Below are 19,592 nucleotides of genomic sequence, written 5' to 3' on the forward strand. Positions count from 1 at the left end.
GATTTTGTTCATCTTAAATGAGCAATAATAATGCAAAGTACACATTTATGCACAAATTGCTGTGCCAGAACTGTCAGAATTTGCACAATTTCTAGAAACTCGACTTTGGGGGAGGGAAGATTTGTTGTTTGTGCAAAAGCCTGTGGCCACATATCAAATACTGTAACATCATTTATTCTTCCCGGTGGATTCGGAATTAACTAATTAAGTCTTCCTGAATGGAATAAATCTTCCAAAGTGTGCATGTGGTGATATTACTGAGGCAAACAAAGAACAGCAGCAGCCTGTGCACTTGTCATTTATTTCACACATTCATCAACCGCCTCACAGTACATAAATAAAAGCTGTTTGCATATAAACACATTCCACTTTGATTTACAGGGACACCAACATTGCTTTTATTTGTTATTTTCTAAATGCTGTGAGGCTTAAAGTTCATTGTCCTTCGCTGGAGACACATTTGCATAAAGCAGGAAGGAGTACAAGGGGGCGGGGCTAGCTGTGTACTAGTTACACTGTAAAATGCCAGAGATTAGAACAGCCAATCAGTGACAGGCTTTCAATCAAAACAAGTAAACGCTGTTGTTAACATTCATGTGCCGTTTGGAACAAAAGCAAATATACAGAGAAGCGTAAAAGTTGTTGGACTGAAACATGAAGCCCTTTGCCACAAAACCACCCTGTGGACAGGAAGTGCCACAGGCTGGAGGGGAAGAGATCTCACTCACACACACAGTCTTGCATCCTGATCAACCTCAGCTTCAATCCCAAATGAACAATGTCCCATTAGTGCCATCTAGATGGCGAGGGCAGGACTACACAGAGCTTAAGCTCGCTGGGTTTCATATTTTCATGAACCTGACTCAGGATTGTATTTTGCAGCTTTTCTTTAAAAAAATAAAAAACAAAAAACAAACACTGTCTTCAAGTAAAATCAACAAAGGACTATTTGTCACGCTCTCTGAGCTGAAGCACCAAAACATTTACAACTTAAATAAGAGAAACACAACAGAATAGTAACACTAAATCCAAATAATAAACTGTACAAAGTCAAGAAGCCATGAAGGTGCTTGCAGTTAATTATGATTCAAGAAACAAACATGAAATAGGTTAAGGAGTCCTCGCGGTATCAGGTAAAACTCATCCTCAGGTCTGTCCGTTACAGAGAGGACATACGGACGTTTTGGAGATGATGGCTTTATCACTTCGGTTTTTTCTGGCCTCGTCTGCTCATTGCGCAGATGAAACGTGTCCTGTATGATTGTAAGAAGTGTTTCAGCTGAGTCCAGCAAGCGGCGAGAAGTCATGACTTATTCCTCGTCTGTGTTCTTCAGCATGAGAATGGAGTTGTAGATCTTCAGGGCCGGGCCTAATTTGATTGACAGGATTTTAACTATGTCCGTCTGAGTGAGCAGCAGGAAGGCCTCGCCATCTATTTGCTGAAGACAGAAAAAAGAAAACAGGTTGATTCAGATCCTTGCCACATTCACACAGATGCTGATATGTGCATGTTTTTGGTCTACACATTATGTTTGGAGACATTTCTTCTTAAACACACAAGTGCAAAGTGAAGCTAAATATGCCCAACTTTTATAATTTTTTTTCCTGTGTGGCCTCTGTGGTAGAATAGCAGTCTGTCAAGTGTTTAAGCCAGTGTTTCAAATGCACAAAATACAGACACTATCAGCACCCGCTAGACTTCCTTTTGACCTTGATAAATTGTGCTGCTTGTGCAAGCCACCTTATTTGCTTGTTCCCTCCCAGAATTTTGTGCACCCGGGTGGACAAACCCCAAATTGCACATTCATGATGGGAAATGCGCTAAACGGACAATGCATGCTATTCTGCTCATTTGACAGAGGCAATCCTTATTGTGAACAGTTAGTAAACGTTAACACAAGTCTTTACAAACACAAACCTTTAGTAAATCGGGTCCACAGTGTCTTGCAGGTTTTGTCAAGCAGTAATAATCCAGGTTAATAGTGAAGGTCTTACCTCTGTTTTAAAAGTAGCAGCATGTTCTTTACATCCTGGGAGTCCTTTAACAAAAGTGGCCACCTGCAGAAAAAAAAAACAAAAACCATGGATCAAATATCTGCTGACTAGCTGCACCTTAAACGACCTTTAAAAACCAATAAATATCTATGGGTCAGTCATTTCCAGACTGACTGATACTTGTGTTTTAAACTTGAAAGGTAAGCAGAAAAGCTCCCCTTGTGAATTTACTGCACTGGTGGGCTTGTACACTTCAGTGGTGGATAAATGTGGACTGTTTCATTTTCATGGGCGCACTCCAAAGCTCCTCAAACAACATCGATCATTACGTGACTCACACGTTGGTCTGACACACGGTTATGAGAGATGTTTTAAACGCCTGATATGGACTCCAAGTCACAAGGGATGTTTTAAACGCCTGATATGGACTCTGGGACTTAATGTAGGAGGAAGAACTGAATCATCTTTTGCAGATGTCATTATTGGTCCAAAACACATCTTCAGTGCAGCTGGTTTGCATCACCACAACCCAGTTTGTCAAACTACCACACAGAAAACTTAGTTGTAACATTAATCCAATTGTTCATACATTGCGGGCCTGTTTTACTAAGATCCCAGATAATGAATGCTAAACTGCGTCGGCAATCTAAACTTTTACACATTGGGGTGGAGATAATTTTGCGATTGATTTACTAAAAGCAAATGCACAACTGGTAGCAGGCAGTAATGTGGTGTAGACAGCAGTATATAAATTAGGGATGGGACCGATCCGATACCGATGTAATTCACGTATCGGAAAATACCAATCCAACGACATTTTCCGATACCGGAGAAGAGCTACTGTGAATCCTCTCAACTGCTGTTGTTTGTTCTCTGCTTGTTTACTGCAAAGTGGGCAGAGAGGAGGAGGAGAGCTTTCTGAAGCTGGGCAGTTTGAGAGAGCTCTCTTCTGCAGTGTTCTAGCTGCGGCTAGTGGCAAATTTCTGCCCAGCTCTCGGGTTCAAATTGTCTGTTCGTCGAGCACGGATTTTCAGAAAAATTAACTGAATTGTTGCTGAAAATGTGTCCTAAAAAGTTAGTCGCTTCACTGTCCCGAGGCTGTCAAACGGCATGAAAAGCCAGTTCAGCGTGCAGCCGAGGACAGTGAACAGAGATTCTGTCCGCCAGGGCTGTGAAATGAAAATTGTGAATTCCGAGGGGGGCCCCAGAATTAAATTTTTATCTAATGATACTTTTTCAGCATCTCCTGGAAGAACAAAGCTCAAAATTAGTGGATATGTAAATGATCCTATATTCAACCTTTTATTTGACCTGTCAATGATGATGTTGAAATAACAGAATATGACGTGGAAGTAGGATCTGGAATGATTTTCCTTTTAATTGTAAACCAAATTATGCATTAACTCAGAACAATTAAACTACATGAAATTCATGAAGACTGAAAAGACTGTTACAGCATTTCAAAAACCACAGCTAAAACTTGTAGAATATTTGGAAAATCATGGTAAAATATCAATAACATACCTTATAGTAAAAAGTCACATATGCTTGTGTAAATTCATGCAGCCTAAATCCATTTAAAGCCACAATGTCTTTTTTACAATGAAAGAAAGTCTAGATTAGTGAAAAAAAGTCACATAATCTTGTCTAAAATCCTGTTTGAACAGCAGAATGTTTATTTTCCAGGGAGAGAAAAATTCTTACCGTGTTTCCTGGCACAGTTCACTTTTCCCGTTTCTTTTATCTTTCAGGTGTGTTGATAAAGCCAGCGACAATTCCACAGATTCTTGTCCTTATAAGACTTTTTCAAACCGTCTTTCTCGCCATCTTCTCTCTGTGTGACGTCGGTCCGTGACACAGACATGCTGCACAAATCTTCTTTTAAAAACTTGAAAGCTCTAAAAGTTTGGGATGTCCACATGCTAAGTTTAGCTTAAGCGTCGCACAGGAGCCACACAGCATCGCAGCAGCAACCAACCAGTCCTGCTTTATGACAGCTGTCGTAACAGCTACGCTTTGAGTGTCATTTTTCCTCCGCAAAACTTCGCAGATCCGAGGAAGCTGATCTGTATCTGTAACACACAGATCAGTGACCACGGACTTATAAAACTTGCACAATTTTGTAAAAAAAGAACGCTTTGCAATAAGCATTTTAAAAACTCAGTGATGTTCACGACTAAAGAGTACATCACTAACACCCCACCCCCTCCCCATGATGAAATCCGCGGAATCCCGCGGATCCGCGGAGGTTTCACAGCCCTGGTCCGCTGAAAGGGGAAAAGTCTCCATTAAAATCCTGTGCTTGGGCATTGATGATAATACACTAATTTTACAGTTGAAAGGCTTCATGTTTCCAAAAAGTTTGAAGTCTGGGCAGCACAAAAACAGCAAGAGAAAGAAGAAGAGAGAGAGATGGAGGGAGGGAGGGAGAAAGCAAGAGAGAGAAAGTGAGCAAGAGACAGACAGACAGAGGGAGAGAGACGGGCAGAGAGAGAGAGAGAGAGACAGGCAGAGAACTAAAATTCTTAATTCTTTCACCAAAACATCAAATCTAGGCTTTTATCTTACATATACACCTTCTGGCAAATTGTAGCTGAACTTTCAGGTCTCCTTTTTAAGAAAATCCTCATATAAAATCAACAATAATGATAATAATGATAATAATAACAATAATAATAATAATAATAATATTAAAGCAAACAGAGCTCTGGTATGGGATCGGAAAAGTATCAGTAGATATCCAAATTCAGGTATCGGGATTGGATCGGAAGTGAAAAATTGTGAATTGTGCATTCCTAATGTAAATGAGGATTTTGTGTGTGTGTGTGTGTGTGGCTGTAAGTGCAAAATTAAATTAAATCAAGTCAGCCACTTGAGTTATTGGATGCAGGTGCATAGCCCCTCTTTATCCAGATCTCATACACATAGAAGACAACACAGTTCTTTGAGTTATTATTGATGCACACAGTAACAACACAGCAGAACGCACACGCAGTGCATACAAACGTGCATGCACCATCCCACATAGCTACATGCAGTCGTGCGCACACTGAAGTCTGCAAGGGACGAGACACTTGCTCGTGCGCATAGGTAGCTGTGCACAGTGGTGGAACACACAGACAGCTGCCTGTGTGCCAGCAGAAAGTACAGCTCTGTGCGCTATGTACATATGGTAGTTTGTGTGCATTTCACCAGGAGAATGCACGCACAGTGTGCACATCATCCCACATAAGCCTCGAGATGTGCGTGCATGTGTGCTCTTATCCTTATCCTATATCTAAGTTGCAGCAACAAGAGGTACAAGATCAGATGTATTTCACAACTCTTTTTAAGGATATGTATTTGCTAATTTCACAAATGTTTAATTTTTGATTGCATTTTTTGAGCTTGAAAATTCTTCTCTGCTATAAAGTTAATCAATATGAGGACAAAGCTTCAGCTTTTAGCTCATACCTTTTTTGTTAAGGGTCCAAAAAAGAACATTTTATTCATTAAAAAAAAAAAAAAAAAAAAAACCATCGGCTGATTTATCGGCTATCGGCAAATCAACCGATTTATCAATTATCAGCATTTTTTTCATCCAAATATCGTTATTGGCATCGGCCTCAAAAAATCCATATCGGTCGGGCTCTAATACAGACGCAAACAGCACTCCTAAATTTAAATATTGGTTATGCAAAACTCACATATTTGCATATTGCATTTGTATGTTCCCTCCCAGAATTTTCTACGCATGTGGACAAACCCCAAATTTCATATTCATAAAGGCAAATGTACTAAATTCACAATAAGTGCCATTTTGTGCATTTGACAGATGCAATCCTCGTTGGTAAATTGGTAAATCAGCATGCAGGTGTATTCACAAGTGCAGTGGTGCACATTTTTACACATGCAAACATTTAGTAAATCAAGCCCTTTTTTAAGTGAAGAACCAACCGACACTGAAATATTGAACACACAATTTTAATCCTTGTCTATTTACCTAGATTTTTGTTGTCATAATCTCTCAGTCAGTTTTACTTTCACACATGAAACTGGAAATAAATTTCTCTTCATCTGGCAGAAACTATTTTAATTTAAACAGTATTTCCATTTTTTGTAAGACTTTTGAGACACTGAATTATTTTGTACATAATGATAAAGTCTTGTCATGATCAGGATCATTAAAGGTGCAATCCCCTTTGATTTAACAATTTAATAGTCATATAAACTATTTTCTTCCGCAACACAATAATTTTGTTCCTTAGTATTCAAAGAAAGGAGCCACAATCTTATATCACGAATACAATAGAAAGTCATTTTGTCTGGAAACAATTTAGAATTTTGACCCATGTGGAACAAAACAGTATGACACCATAACACAATTTCTGTGATGACAACATATAGATGATGGGTGTGAGGCTGTGAACCCTTTAACACCAAACCTGAACATCATGGAGTAATAAGAAACATGGTAGACTGATAACTAAGACTGAAAGTGCCAAAAACTATGTAAAACTGAAGCTGAATTACAAGTAACAGCCACATACATAACAGGCTACCAGAGAAGAATTCAGGATACAATATGGGCATATTTGTCATTAAGGATTTGCTGAATATCTGCTGGACAGGTGATACAACACTCACACCTCTGCTGTATCAGTTATTAACACTAATATTAGTTACATTTACAATGTTTTTTATTTTGTTTGCAAAACTGAGACAGTAAAGAGACTTTTACACATACTTTAAGGTAAAGGTCGAACCTTAACCATGTCTACTCGTACATGTACTTCCTTCTTCATGTCATCTGAACGAACTCACTATATTTACTATGGAATCCCACAAAATAAATACCAGCAACAAAAATCAGCTGTAATTCTGCAACACACCACAGAAATAACCATAATTTATAATAACTAGACTTCAACATAAAGCAAATTCTGTGGAAAAACAAATCAGACTAGACCTTTAAATTAGTTTACAAGATAATTGAATGCGGAGGCATGTGAGATGTTTTTCTCTCATGACTTGCAGCTTGAGCATTCAGTTTGAGCAGCTGAGTGTAGTTAGTGATGTGTGAGCGGATTCTTGAGAAACTGTTGAATATTAAAAATGAGGTGGGCTTCATAGATAATTGGCAAAGCTTCTGGGGAAAACCTGGTCTTGTTAGGAAAGACGGCATCCATCCCACTTTGGATGGAGCAGCTCTCATTTCTAGAAATCTGGCCAATTTTCTTAAATCCTCCAAACCGTGACTATCCAGTGTTGGGACCAGGAAGCAGAGTTGTAGTCTTACACACCTCTCTGCAGCTTCTCTCCCCCTGCCATCCCCTCTTTACCCCATCCCCGTAGAGACGGTGTCTGCTCCCAGACCACCAATAACCAGCAAAAATCTATTTAAGCATAAAAATTCAAAAAGAAAAAATAATATAGCACCTTCAACTGCACCACAGACTAAAACAGTTAAATGTGGTCTATTAAACATTAGGTCTCTCTCTTCTAAGTCCCTGTTGGTAAATGATATAATAATTGATCAACATATTGATTTATTCTGCCTTACAGAAACCTGGTTACAGCAGGATGAATATGTTAGTTTAAATGAGTCAACACCCCCGAGTCACACTAACTGTCAGAATGCTCGTAGCACGGGCCGAGGCGGAGGATTAGCAGCAATCTTCCATTCCAGCTTATTAATTAATCAAAAACCCAGACAGAATTTTAATTCATTTGAAAGCTTGACTCTTAGTCTTGTCCATCCAAATTGGAAGTCCCAAAAACCAGTTTTATTTGTTATTATCTATCGTCCACCTGGTCGTTACTGTGAGTTTCTCTGTGAATTTTCAGACCTTTTGTCTGACTTAGTGCTTAGCTCAGATAAGATAATTATAGTGGGCGATTTTAACATCCACACAGATGCTGAGAATGACAGCCTCAACACTGCATTTAATCTATTATTAGACTCTATTGGCTTTGCTCAAAATGTAAATGAGTCAACCCACCACTTTAATCATATCTTAGATCTTGTTCTGACTTATGGTATGGAAATAGAAGACTTAACAGTATTCCCTGAAAACTCCCTTCTGTCTGATCATTTCTTAATAACATTTACATTTACTCTGATGGACTACCCAGCAGTGGGGAATAAGTTTCATTACACTAGAAGTCTTTCAGAAAGCACTGTAACTAGGTTTAAGGATATGATTCCTTCTTTATGTTCTCTAATGCCATATACCAACACAGTGCAGAGTAGCTACCTAAACTCTGTAAGTAAGATAGAGTATCTCGTCAATAGTTTTACATCCTCATTGAAGACAACTTTGGATGCTGTAGCTCCTCTGAAAAAGAGAGCTTTAAATCAGAAGTGCCTGACTCCGTGGTATAACTCACAAACTCGTAGCTTAAAGCAGATAACCCGTAAGTTGGAGAGGAAATGGCGTCTCACTAATTTAGAAGATCTTCACTTAGCCTGGAAAAAGAGTCTGTTGCTCTATAAAAAAGCCCTCCGTAAAGCTAGGACATCTTTCTACTCATCACTAATTGAAGAAAATAAGAACAACCCCAGGTTTCTTTTCAGCACTGTAGCCAGGCTGACAAAGAGTCAGAGCTCTATTGAGCTGAGTATTCCATTAACTTTAACTAGTAATGACTTCATGACTTTCTTTGCTAACAAAATTTTAACTATTAGAGAAAAAATTACTCATAACCATCCCAAAGACGTATCGTTATCTTTGGCTGCTTTCAGTGATGCCGGTATTTGGTTAGACTCTTTCTCTTCGATTGTTCTGTCTGAGTTATTTTCATTAGTTACTTCATCCAAACCATCAACATGTCTATCAGACCCCATTCCTACCAGGCTGCTCAAGGAAGCCCTACCATTATTTAATGCTTTGATCTTAAATATGATCAATCTATCTTTGTTAGTTGGCTATGTACCACAGGCTTTTAAGGTGGCAGTAATTAAACCATTACTTAAAAAGCCATCACTTGACCCAGCTATCTTAGCTAATTATAGGCCAATCTCCAACCTTCCTTTTCTCTCAAAAATTCTTGAAAGGGTAGTTGTAAAACAGCTAACTGATCATCTGCAGAGGAATGGTCTATTTGAAGAGTTTCAGTCAGGTTTTAGAATTCATCATAGTACAGAAACAGCATTAGTGAAGGTTACAAATGATCTTCTTATGGCCTCGGACAGTGGACTCATCTCTGTGCTTGTTCTGTTAGACCTCAGTGCTGCTTTTGATACTGTTGACCATAAAATTTTATTACAGAGATTAGAGCATGCCATAGGTATTAAAGGCACTGCGCTGCGGTGGTTTGAATCATATTTGTCTAATAGATTACAATTTGTTCATGTAAATGGGGAATCTTCTTCACAGACTAAAGTTAATTATGGAGTTCCACAAGGTTCTGTGCTAGGACCAATTTTATTCACTTTATACATGCTTCCCTTAGGCAGTATTATTAGACGGTATTGCTTAAATTTTCATTGTTACGCAGATGATACCCAGCTTTATCTATCCATGAAGCCAGAGGACACACACCAATTAGCTAAACTGCAGGATTGTCTTACAGACATAAAGACATGGATGACCTCTAATTTCCTGCTTTTAAACTCAGATAAAACTGAAGTTATTGTACTTGGCCCCACAAATCTTAGAAACATGGTGTCTAACCAGATCCTTACTCTGGATGGCATTACCCTGACCTCTAGTAATACTGTGAGAAATCTTGGAGTCATTTTTGATCAGGATATGTCATTCAAAGCGCATATTAAACAAATATGTAGGACTGCTTTTTTGCATTTACGCAATATCTCTAAAATTAGAAAGGTCTTGTCTCAGAGTGATGCTGAAAAACTAATTCATGCATTTATTTCCTCTAGGCTGGACTATTGTAATTCATTATTATCAGGTTGTCCTAAAAGTTCCCTAAAAAGCCTTCAGTTAATTCAAAATGCTGCAGCTAGAGTACTAACGGGGACTAGAAGGAGAGAGCATATCTCGCCCATATTGGCCTCTCTTCATTGGCTTCCTGTTAATTCTAGAATAGAATTTAAAATTCTTCTTCTTACTTATAAGGTTTTGAATAATCAGGTCCCATCTTATCTTAGGGACCTCATAGTACCATATCACCCCAATAGAGCGCTTTGCTCTCAGACTGCAGGCTTACTTGTAGTTCCTAGGGTTTGTAAGAGTAGAATGGGAGGCAGAGCCTTCAGCTTTCAGGCTCCTCTCCTGTGGAACCAGCTCCCAATTCAGATCAGGGAGACAGACACCCTCTCTACTTTTAAGATTAGGCTTAAAACTTTCCTTTTTGCTAAAGCTTATAGTTAGGGCTGGATCAGGTGACCCTGAACCATCCCTTAGTTATGCTGCTATAGACGTAGACTGCTGGGGGGTTCCCATGATGCACTGTTTCTTTCTCTTTTTGCTCTGTATGCACCACTCTGCATTTAATCATTAGTGATCGATCTCTGCTCCCCTCCACAGCATGTCTTTTTCCTGGTTCTCTCCCTCAGCCCAAACCAGTCCCAGCAGAAGACTGCCCCTCCCTGAGCCTGGTTCTGCTGGAGGTTTCTTCCTGTTAAAAGGGAGTTTTTCCTGTAGCCAAGTGCTTGCTCACAGGGGGTCGTTTTGACCGTTGGGGTTTTACATAATTATTGTATGGCCTTGCCTTACAATATAAAGCGCCTTGGGGCAACTGTTTGTTGTGATTTGGCGCTATATATACTCAACAAAAATATAAACGCAACACTTTTGGTTTTGCTCCCATTTTGTATGAGATGGACTCAAAGATCTAAAACTTTTTCCACATACACAATATCACCATTTCCCTCAAATATTGTTCACAAACCAGTCTAAATCTGTGATAGTGAGCACTTCTCCTTTGCTGAGATAATCCATCCCACTTCACAGGTGTGCCATATCAAGATGCTGATTAGACACCATGATTAGTGCACAGGTGTGCCTTAGACTGCCCACAATAAAAGGCCACTCTGAAAGGTGCAGTTTTATCACACAGCACAATGCCACAGATGTCGCAAGATTTGAGTGAGCGTGCAATTGGCATGCTGACAGCAGGAATGTCAACCAGAGCTGTTGCTCGTGTATTGAATGTTCATTTCTCTACCATAAGCCGTGTCCAAAGGCGTTTCAGAGAATTTGGCAGTACATCCAACCAGCCTCACAACCGCAGACCACGTGTAACCACACCAGCCCAGGACCTCCACATCCAGCATGTCCACCTCCAAGATCATCTGAGACCAGCCACTCAGACAGCTGCTGAAACAATCGGTTTGCATAACCAAAGAATTTCTGCACAAACTGTCAGAAATCGTCTCAGGGAAGCTCATCTGCATGCTTGTCGTCCTCATCGGGGTCTCGACCTGACTCCAGTTCGCCGTCGTAACCGACTTGAGTGGGCAAATGCTCACATTCGCTGGCGTTTGGCACATTGGAGAGGTGTTCTCTTCACGGATGATGCGAAGGAGATGTGTTGCACTGCATGAGGCAAATGGTGGTCACACCAGATACTGACTGGTATCCCCCCCAATAAAACAAAACTGCACCTTTCAGAGTGGCCTTTTATTGTGGGCAGTCTAAGGCACACCTGTGCACTAATCATGGTGTCTAATCAGCATCTTGATATGGCACACCTGTGAGGTGGGATGGATTATCTCAGCAAAGGAGAAGTGCTCAATATCACAGATTTAGACTGGTTTGTGAACAATATTTGAGGGAAATGGTGATATTGTGTATGTGGAAAAAGTTTTAGATCTTTGAGTCCATCTCATACAAAATGGGAGCAAAACCAAAAGTGTTGCGTTTATATTTTTGTTGAGTGTATATATATATAAAAAAATTGATTGATTGATTGATTGATATTGCCGTCATTTTGCACATTCTGATGTGTCATGAGGGGACATTAATAATGCAACAGTGGTAACTGCATGTCCCTTTTATCTGGACAGTGCATCCCTGTGCAAATAGAAACTGAACTGCAACAAAAATCCCTGCTGAGCAAACCTGTTCCAACAGCTGTGTGTTAAACCGACAGCTGAATAAAACATGCTGTTGTTATCAGAAATGTATGTCATATCCAGATGACATCTGTGAAGAACAGGCATCTCATTTGATTTTTAATTATTAATTATTTTTAATTGATTCCTCTCCTTGTACCTTTTCCACATGACTTAATACATGAGGAGAAAAAAAAAAAAAAAAAAAAAAAGAACAACACGTGTGGGAAACATGGCTGTAGTTAAGAGCTTCAGAATGTGTGTCTACCTCCTCAGCACTCCATGTGGCCACTCTCTTGGCAGTCAGGCCCAAGACCTCAGGCAGCAGCTGGCAATGTTTGTCCCAGCAGAGAGCCACCCTGTTGGGGGGAGAGGCGGAGACGCCTGGGGAGAACACAGACTCGTGCAGAGCCTGCTGCAGAGAGATGTTGTCTGGAGAGGCTGCGTGGAAAAAAAAAACGGAGGAGGAATGCAGATTTCAGTGAGCAGAAGTGCTAACGTATGCTGTGGGAATGCAACGAATTATCCATGGCACATTCCCACGCACCTTTACTTTCACCGATCTCTTCTTTCACATAGTGTATTTTCAGGTACTTGGGAACTGGAGCGGTCCTGCAGGAAATGGCACCATGGCCATTAGAAATCAGCTGAGAAAGTTTGATGTAAGGGCTTTAGAGAGGCTGAGTTTTACCGTTTAGGCCTGCTTCCATTATGGCTTTGCTCATTGGCGCCACTTGGTGGCTCGAGCTGGCTGTTGCGCCCCATACGCTCAGCTTCAACTGGCACAGGTTTCCTAGCAACACAGATAATTCACTCTCAGGTACAGACCACTGCAATGGACTCAGTGTTAAAACACTTCTGCGAGTTCAAAGCATGTTTCAGTAATGACACAGAAACAAACCTGTTCTGGGTCTCACTGGATCCTTCTGGCTGTTCTGGTGTAGAAGAACTCTGTGTTGTGGCATTTGTCTGGCAGTCAGGGCGTCGCCCCCCACGAGGATGAGGTCCACTGAGGGTGAGAGGTCGTTCTCCACTGAGACGGTCCGGTAAGCCCTCCTTGTTCAGATTCATCTCTGAGTAAGGACAGCTCACCTGACTGCAAACACAACGCCCAAAACACTTCATACAGGCCAACAAACAACATTATAAAGCATTCAAATAAAAAGCAAATACAGATTAAAGGTTAAAATACAGTTTAAAGGTGGAAACTCCTTCTGGCAGCTCACAATAATGTACATGCCATTTAAGAACAGACTGTTCTTCTCTTGTATTTACAGTATGGCACAAACAGCAATCCAACACTGAATATTTAATATGAGCTCCACTCAAAACAAAATACTGCTGTAGCAAAATAATGCAGCAAAGAGAGTATAAAAATGGCATATAGTCTTGAAATGCCTTGTTTTAAGTTTGGATATTCAACTAAAAGTGACATAAAACAGAGAAAACACACACACAAACTAAAAATGACTTTAAGACATGCAGGATACAGAAAAAGAACATGCAATATTTTATGTTATATAACGGCTGAGTGGATCCTTGTCATTTGATTGGGGGGTTGTATGTCACGTGACATGAATTATTTATACTATTTGCCACTGTGTTTCACTGACCGTGCAAGTTTTTTTTAATATTTTTTTTCTATATGAAATGTGCTATTGCACGCCACGACAATCGAGCATGCTCACACTACGGGGGCGGCATTTAGCTAAACATAGCGGAGTTTGTTTTGCTGGCAGACAACGATTTGAAGGAGCTAATTGACGCTGCTAATTCTTCTAACACACACACACAAAAAAACAAACAGGGCTGTGAAATGAAAATTGTGAAATCCGAGGGAAATTCGCAGGAGGTAGATTGCAGAATATTTTAAATAAATCAGGGTAAAATATCAATAACATACCTAATAATAAAAAGCCACACATTCTTGTGTAAATTCCTGTAAATCCACTCAAAGCCACAATGTCTTTTTTCCCATGAAAAAAGTCTACATTAATTAAAAACTAATTTACACTGTTGTGTAAATTCATGTAGCCTAAATTCATTCAAAGCCACAATGTCTTTTTTTCAATCAAAGAAAGTCTAGAATAATGAAAGAAAAAAAGGCACATAATCTTTTCTGAAATCCTGTTTGAACAACACAATGTTTATTTTCCAGAGAGAGAAAAAAATTCTTACCAGTTCGCTTTTCCCGTTTATCTTTCAGGTGTGTTGATGAAGCCAGCAACAATTCCACAGATTCTTGTCCTTATCACACTTTTTCAAAACGTCTTTCTCGCCATCTTCGCTCTGTCTGATGTCACTCCGTGACACAGACATGCTGCAAAATTTTTCTTTTAAAAACTTGAAAGTTCTAAAAGTTTGCGATGTCCACATGCTACGTTCAGCTAGCTTCGCACAGGAGCCACACAGCGTCACCGCAGCAACCAACCAGTCCCGCTTTACGACAACTGTCGTAACAGCCAGGCTTTGAGTGGCATTTATTTTCCTCGAAACTTCGCAGATCCGAGGAAACTGATTTGTATCTGTAACACACAGATCAGTGTCCACGGACTTATAAAACTTGCATGATGTCGTAAAAAAAGAGAATGCTAAAATAAACATTTTAAAAACTCAGTAACGATCACAATTAAAGAGTACAACACTGACACTCCCGCACCCCTCCCCATGATGAAATCCGCGGAATTCCGCGGAGTTTTCACAGCCCTGCAAACAACCAAATCCACTATGCTGTAAGCCATCTGGAGGCATGAAGAGCTGTTAGGATGAAAAGCTGGACTAAGGAATTACACGAAGTCTGGGTTTTTTCTGTTTTTTGAAGTACACAAAGTTAGTGCACGGCATCACGGACTACATCATCACAATTTTGGACTCCAATTTAAAGTTTGCGTTGGACTGTTAGGCACCACTGGAACACCAAAATGTAAGTCCCTTTTCTGTTGTTTATCTTCTTTGTCTTTTGGCTGTTCCCGTTAGGGGTTGCCACAGCAGATCAATCGTTTCCATCTCGCCCTGTCTTCTGTATGTTCCTCTGTCACACCAACCACCTGCATGTCCTCCCTCAGCACATCCATAAACCTCCTCTTTGGCATCCCTTTTCTCCTCCTGCCTGGTGGCTCCATCCTCAGCATCCTTTTCCCTATATACCCTGGGTCCCTCCTCTGCAAATGTCCAAACCATCTCAATCTCACCTCTCTTTGTCTCCAAACTGTCCCACCTGAGCTGTCCCTCTGATATGTTCATTCCTAATCTTGTCCATTATCATCACTCCCAAAGAGAATCTCAACATCTTCAGCTCTGCCACCTCCAGCTCTGCCTTCTGTCTTTGTTAGTGCCACCGTCTTTAAATCGTACAACATAGCTGGTCTCACTACTGTCTTGTTTTAGCCGTTATATAAAACAAATAATGAATATTTTTTCATTTGTCTCATTGAATGGTATATTCCATCTTTCACCTCATGAAATATTCATACCACTGAACTCATAAACATTCATTATTTGTATAATATGACATAAAAAAGGGGGTTAGCGCTGTGAAACAAAAAGTGGAAACATAAACATCACTGTTGTTACTAACGTGTAGTGTGTCCCGTAGCGAGGACCTTTGATGTGACCAATCCCGTTGCATCCTGGGGTTGGACATCCTTGTCCTGGGGCAGTTGGTGACTCAGTAGAGCCTGAAACGTATGTGGACAAAACAATAATCTATGTGACCAAGTCTATTTTAAATTCCAACAAAACCTGCTCTCTGCATCCAGATGTGAACGTGTTGCTTTGTGCCCTGACGTGAACATTTTGGGTTCCAAACTAACTCTTAACCAGGAGTGATGGGGAGATTCAAAGTGTCTCACTGTTAGGTCGTTGTAGTACGTGTCCAGTTTTCTGACACCACCCAACAGGGTGGAGGTCGGGGCAGTCAGTCTCCACCCAGTAGTCGTACTCTGAACTCCAGCCATCAAAATGAATCTACAGCAGAAACAAGCAGGCAGATAATGACTATCTGCATATACAGTAAATATAAGGTACTCATCGACACGGACACGTTTTGTACCTGTAGTCGGTGATCCTCTGTGTTCACTATAGTTGCAACCCTGATGAGCATCGGGTTCCTTTTATCAACAGCTTCCACTTTCATTCCAAAATGGAAGCCATGTGGAGGTCGCTGTAAACAGAATACATCATCACTGTAGTTTGACACGTGTGATAAACATTACAAATCTCTATGGACTATAGGGGCATCTCCAGAGAACTGGAAGATGGGGTCTCTACTTATGTAGAGGCAGTGAAGCAATCCAGCATGTGGACAGTACATAAGTTCACCTCAACAGAGTATCCACCGATTCCACAAACATCTCAGCGTCATCCGTGATGTTAAAATCAGAAACTTTTACTCTCCAAAAAAGGCAGCCAAGCTGCTGGTTTCCACAACCCTACCAAACACCCAGTCCATGCCAATGGTTAATAGTGTAAGAGCTAGAACATATCCCTGACAAATGCAAACATTCCCCGGGAAAAATTCAGAAATTCCAGCAGCTTGTTGAAGATCTTGCAAATTCTCAGGATGCTCCAGAGAACCAGCCTTTCCTTTGCAGAGCGGCACAACAAGTCCTTTCTTTCAGTCCTTAGGGATGATACAAGTCTCCCAGATTGAAACAAAGATTGCCTGCAATTCCAGGAGGATAGCATCTCAGTTGGATGCAGAAGATCCCTGAGGTTTTCAGATCTCTCTGAAGCTTAATAGGAATTTTTACTACTTTATACTGTTTGGGCTCCTTCACACATATGCAAAGTTTAAACGAAGTGCACACTTAGTGCGCATGATGCAGGAATCGTGTGCAATCCATGTAATGCCGTCCCTGCCGCAAACGCCTCATACATCTGTTGCTACAACTATTTGCACACAAATGCCTGAAAGACAGAGTGTGCACTGTACGAATCCATCACACCCTCTCACGGCAGGTGCCAGCCAAATTCCAGGTGAAACGCACGGACACCTAACACCACTCACAACACTTAGAAAATGTGTGGGCAGTCGCACTCTTGGCATGACAAGAGACTGCAGACAATCACTGTCGTACTGCTGTGAAATTTGTCTAAGTTCCCCACACTGACATGTGGGTGTGTGCGGTCCACTCATGGGAGGTGTGGCTTCCAACAGAAGCAGCTGTGGTAATCTGTCATTCTTGACATTCCAGCTACACAACACCTACTGTGTTTGGACAGTCATGGACTAACAAATGTCCACTGTGAGGCACATGTGTCTGGTTGCTGTATTTTCGTGTACATAAATAAAAACATATATCGCTGTGGTGGCGACAGACTGTAGCAAGTGAGCGCGTGCATGGAGTGGACACTGACAGCCCCCCAGGTTGAAACGGACCGTCAGATCAGAACACGCAGCGGGTGATCTGACCGTCACGTCACACACGTGAGCTCTGTTCCACATGATGCGGTGTCAGTGCTGTGGTGCGCCATCCACAAGACACGCATGTCGGGCAGAACACGTGTGCAACCGACTGGACGCACCTGACCAGTAGACGTGGATGTGATCAGAGCACACTGCTTCTCATTCATGTCATTTCATGACTGTATGTCTGTGACCACTGGTCATCAGCAGAGGAACAGACGGATCATATTTATATGGCTTGCTTGATAAATGTGGTGTTTCTATATGTCGTGGGATTTAAATTTTTTTGTAATACTTCCATGTCCTTCCTGATATGAGGCAGATTCCCACAGCTTTCAAAGAACAGCTCTCTAGCTCAGTGGTAAAGTCTCTGACTGGGAATCAGAGCTTTTGAAAGGCGCGAGTTCGCATCCCAGTTGGTGTATTTTTTCTTTCCGTTTTTCTTTTTTATTATTATTCCACATAAGCAGTGCGATGTGGTCACCAGCTGGTTTTTATTTTTTTATTTATTCCACATAAGCGGCGCCATGTGGTGCACTGTTCCTACTCGACGGACACTGGCGCGTGCATGAACTCTCACACCGGGTTCAGGCACGCCTGCCCGTCGGTGCGATGTTTCGTGCATGATGTTTCGTGCGCTAATTTCTAACTATTTCGCCGTTTTAATCCAAACACCGTCCAAACGTTGCACTCTGTGTGAAGGGGCCATTAGAATGTTACACAGCAAAGACACTGTGTAGCTTCGGAAGAAAAACTGACACTTTAATAAGGTGACGCACACAAAAAGTAAGAGGACACATCATTTTTAACTGGTATAGAAAAACCACTTTGGCACATGTGTGCTTTTTGTGTGACGCACCGGTTTGAAAGCCCGAGCAGGGGCGGACTGTGACCCTGTCTCTTCCAGATATTTCTCCCATGAGAAAGTCTTTGGTTGCTTGTACTCTGGGGACAGAAACTGAACATAACTTTCATTTCCAAAAGACAAACACAAACTGTAATAACACATGAGCCAATACTACTGTACAGTGAGTGACATAATTCAAAAACTGTGGTAACAATATGCACAACATTAAAGTAGTTTTGAAACATGTTAGAAAGAAATTAAGTTAATGACGTTAAATCAGTAGTTATTTGTTGTCATGGTTAGTCGTTGAGATATGGGAAATAAATAAGAGTATGTGCCACAGAGAAATACGACTAAGCCTAACTGACAAAGTCTTTATGAGTTGATAATGTTAGATTGTGCCTTATTTGGTCCCTACAGTACATGAAAATAGTTTATACTGACCCACGTGTGTCTTGGTCTGTGTCTTACCAGCTGGAGTGGTCAGTGTTAGCTTAGTCTCTTCACAGTAACCCACGGGATGGATGTAAGGAGAGCTAGTGTCACACCTTAACACAAAACATCAACAAAATTTAGACCTTTTATAATTTGTTTCAATAGCATAAAATGTAACATTTCTGTGTCCTACAGGAGTAAAGGCAGAGCAAACATTTGACTCCAGATTTCAGTTAAGTTCAAGCCACAGTAAAGTTCTGTTCACATGAAAAATTCCTGCTCTTGTGCTCTGCACACCGCACTGATGAGCACAAACATTTATGAATCCTCAACTCAGAATCAAATTTTCACGTTGGGCACAGAAAGAACAAGAGCAACCAGAGATTTCTGACGCCCGTCAATCCAGATCTGGATCACCTCCAAAATTCAGTGGAGTCTTCCATGCCCTAATATCTATGTGTGGTGCAAATCTGGTGAGAATCCGTGAAGTAGTTTTGAAGGAATCCTTCAAAGACTATATAGGAAATCTTGATCCAGATCCGGATCACCTCCAAAATTCAGTGGAATCAAAACACCCCAAGTTCACCGGGCGTTACATCGATTCACACAAGGCCTGTTCTAGGCTGTTCCGAGCGGAGCACAGGGATTGCCGAGGTGGCTGGGAGTCTTGGAGTCAAGTGGTATACCTGCCCAGGAGAACTTGGCAACACCTGTTTGAGGAATCGGCCGGGAAATTCTTTAGGTGCAACTCTTCTGATGATGATGCAAAACAGCACAAATTTTTCTTACTCTTTCCTGATTTTTTTCCTTTTCCAAAGGTAAGAAATGGGTATTCACTTTGACGTGCAACCCAGAAACTCCAGACTTACTGGCTGTTCTCACATGTATGTCTGCTGTGAATATGCTCA

The 19,592-nt window shown here is 41.0% G+C and overlaps 1 protein-coding gene across 5 annotated transcripts in view; it reads right to left on the reverse strand.

The window, feature by feature from the left end:
- Positions 1–284: 284 nt before the first annotated feature.
- Positions 285–19,592, reverse strand: part of l3mbtl1b (L3MBTL histone methyl-lysine binding protein 1b) — a 44,109-nt gene continuing 24,801 nt past the window's right edge. For 4 of the 5 annotated variants that reach the window (XM_034174849.1, XM_034174845.1, XM_034174848.1 and 1 more), the window contains 11 exons: positions 18,694–18,797; positions 18,262–18,347; positions 16,047–16,157; positions 15,847–15,961; positions 15,573–15,672; positions 12,897–13,091; positions 12,687–12,788; positions 12,543–12,607; positions 12,264–12,436; positions 1,996–2,058; positions 285–1,439 (listed from right to left, as the gene is read on the reverse strand). In XM_034174849.1, the coding sequence (XP_034030740.1) occupies positions 1,311–1,439; positions 1,996–2,058; positions 12,264–12,436; positions 12,543–12,607; positions 12,687–12,788; positions 12,897–13,091; positions 15,573–15,672; positions 15,847–15,961; positions 16,047–16,157; positions 18,262–18,347; positions 18,694–18,797 (1,243 nt within the window). In that variant the 3' untranslated portion in view covers positions 285–1,310. The remainder of the gene's footprint in view (positions 1,440–1,995; positions 2,059–12,263; positions 12,437–12,542; positions 12,608–12,686; positions 12,789–12,896; positions 13,092–15,572; positions 15,673–15,846; positions 15,962–16,046; positions 16,158–18,261; positions 18,348–18,693; positions 18,798–19,592) is intronic. The other variant, XM_034174847.1, reaches the window with a different exon arrangement.

Source organism: Thalassophryne amazonica, chromosome 7 (genome assembly GCF_902500255.1).
Source record: "Thalassophryne amazonica chromosome 7, fThaAma1.1, whole genome shotgun sequence".
In the NCBI taxonomy this organism is placed as follows: Eukaryota; Metazoa; Chordata; class Actinopteri; order Batrachoidiformes; family Batrachoididae; genus Thalassophryne; species Thalassophryne amazonica.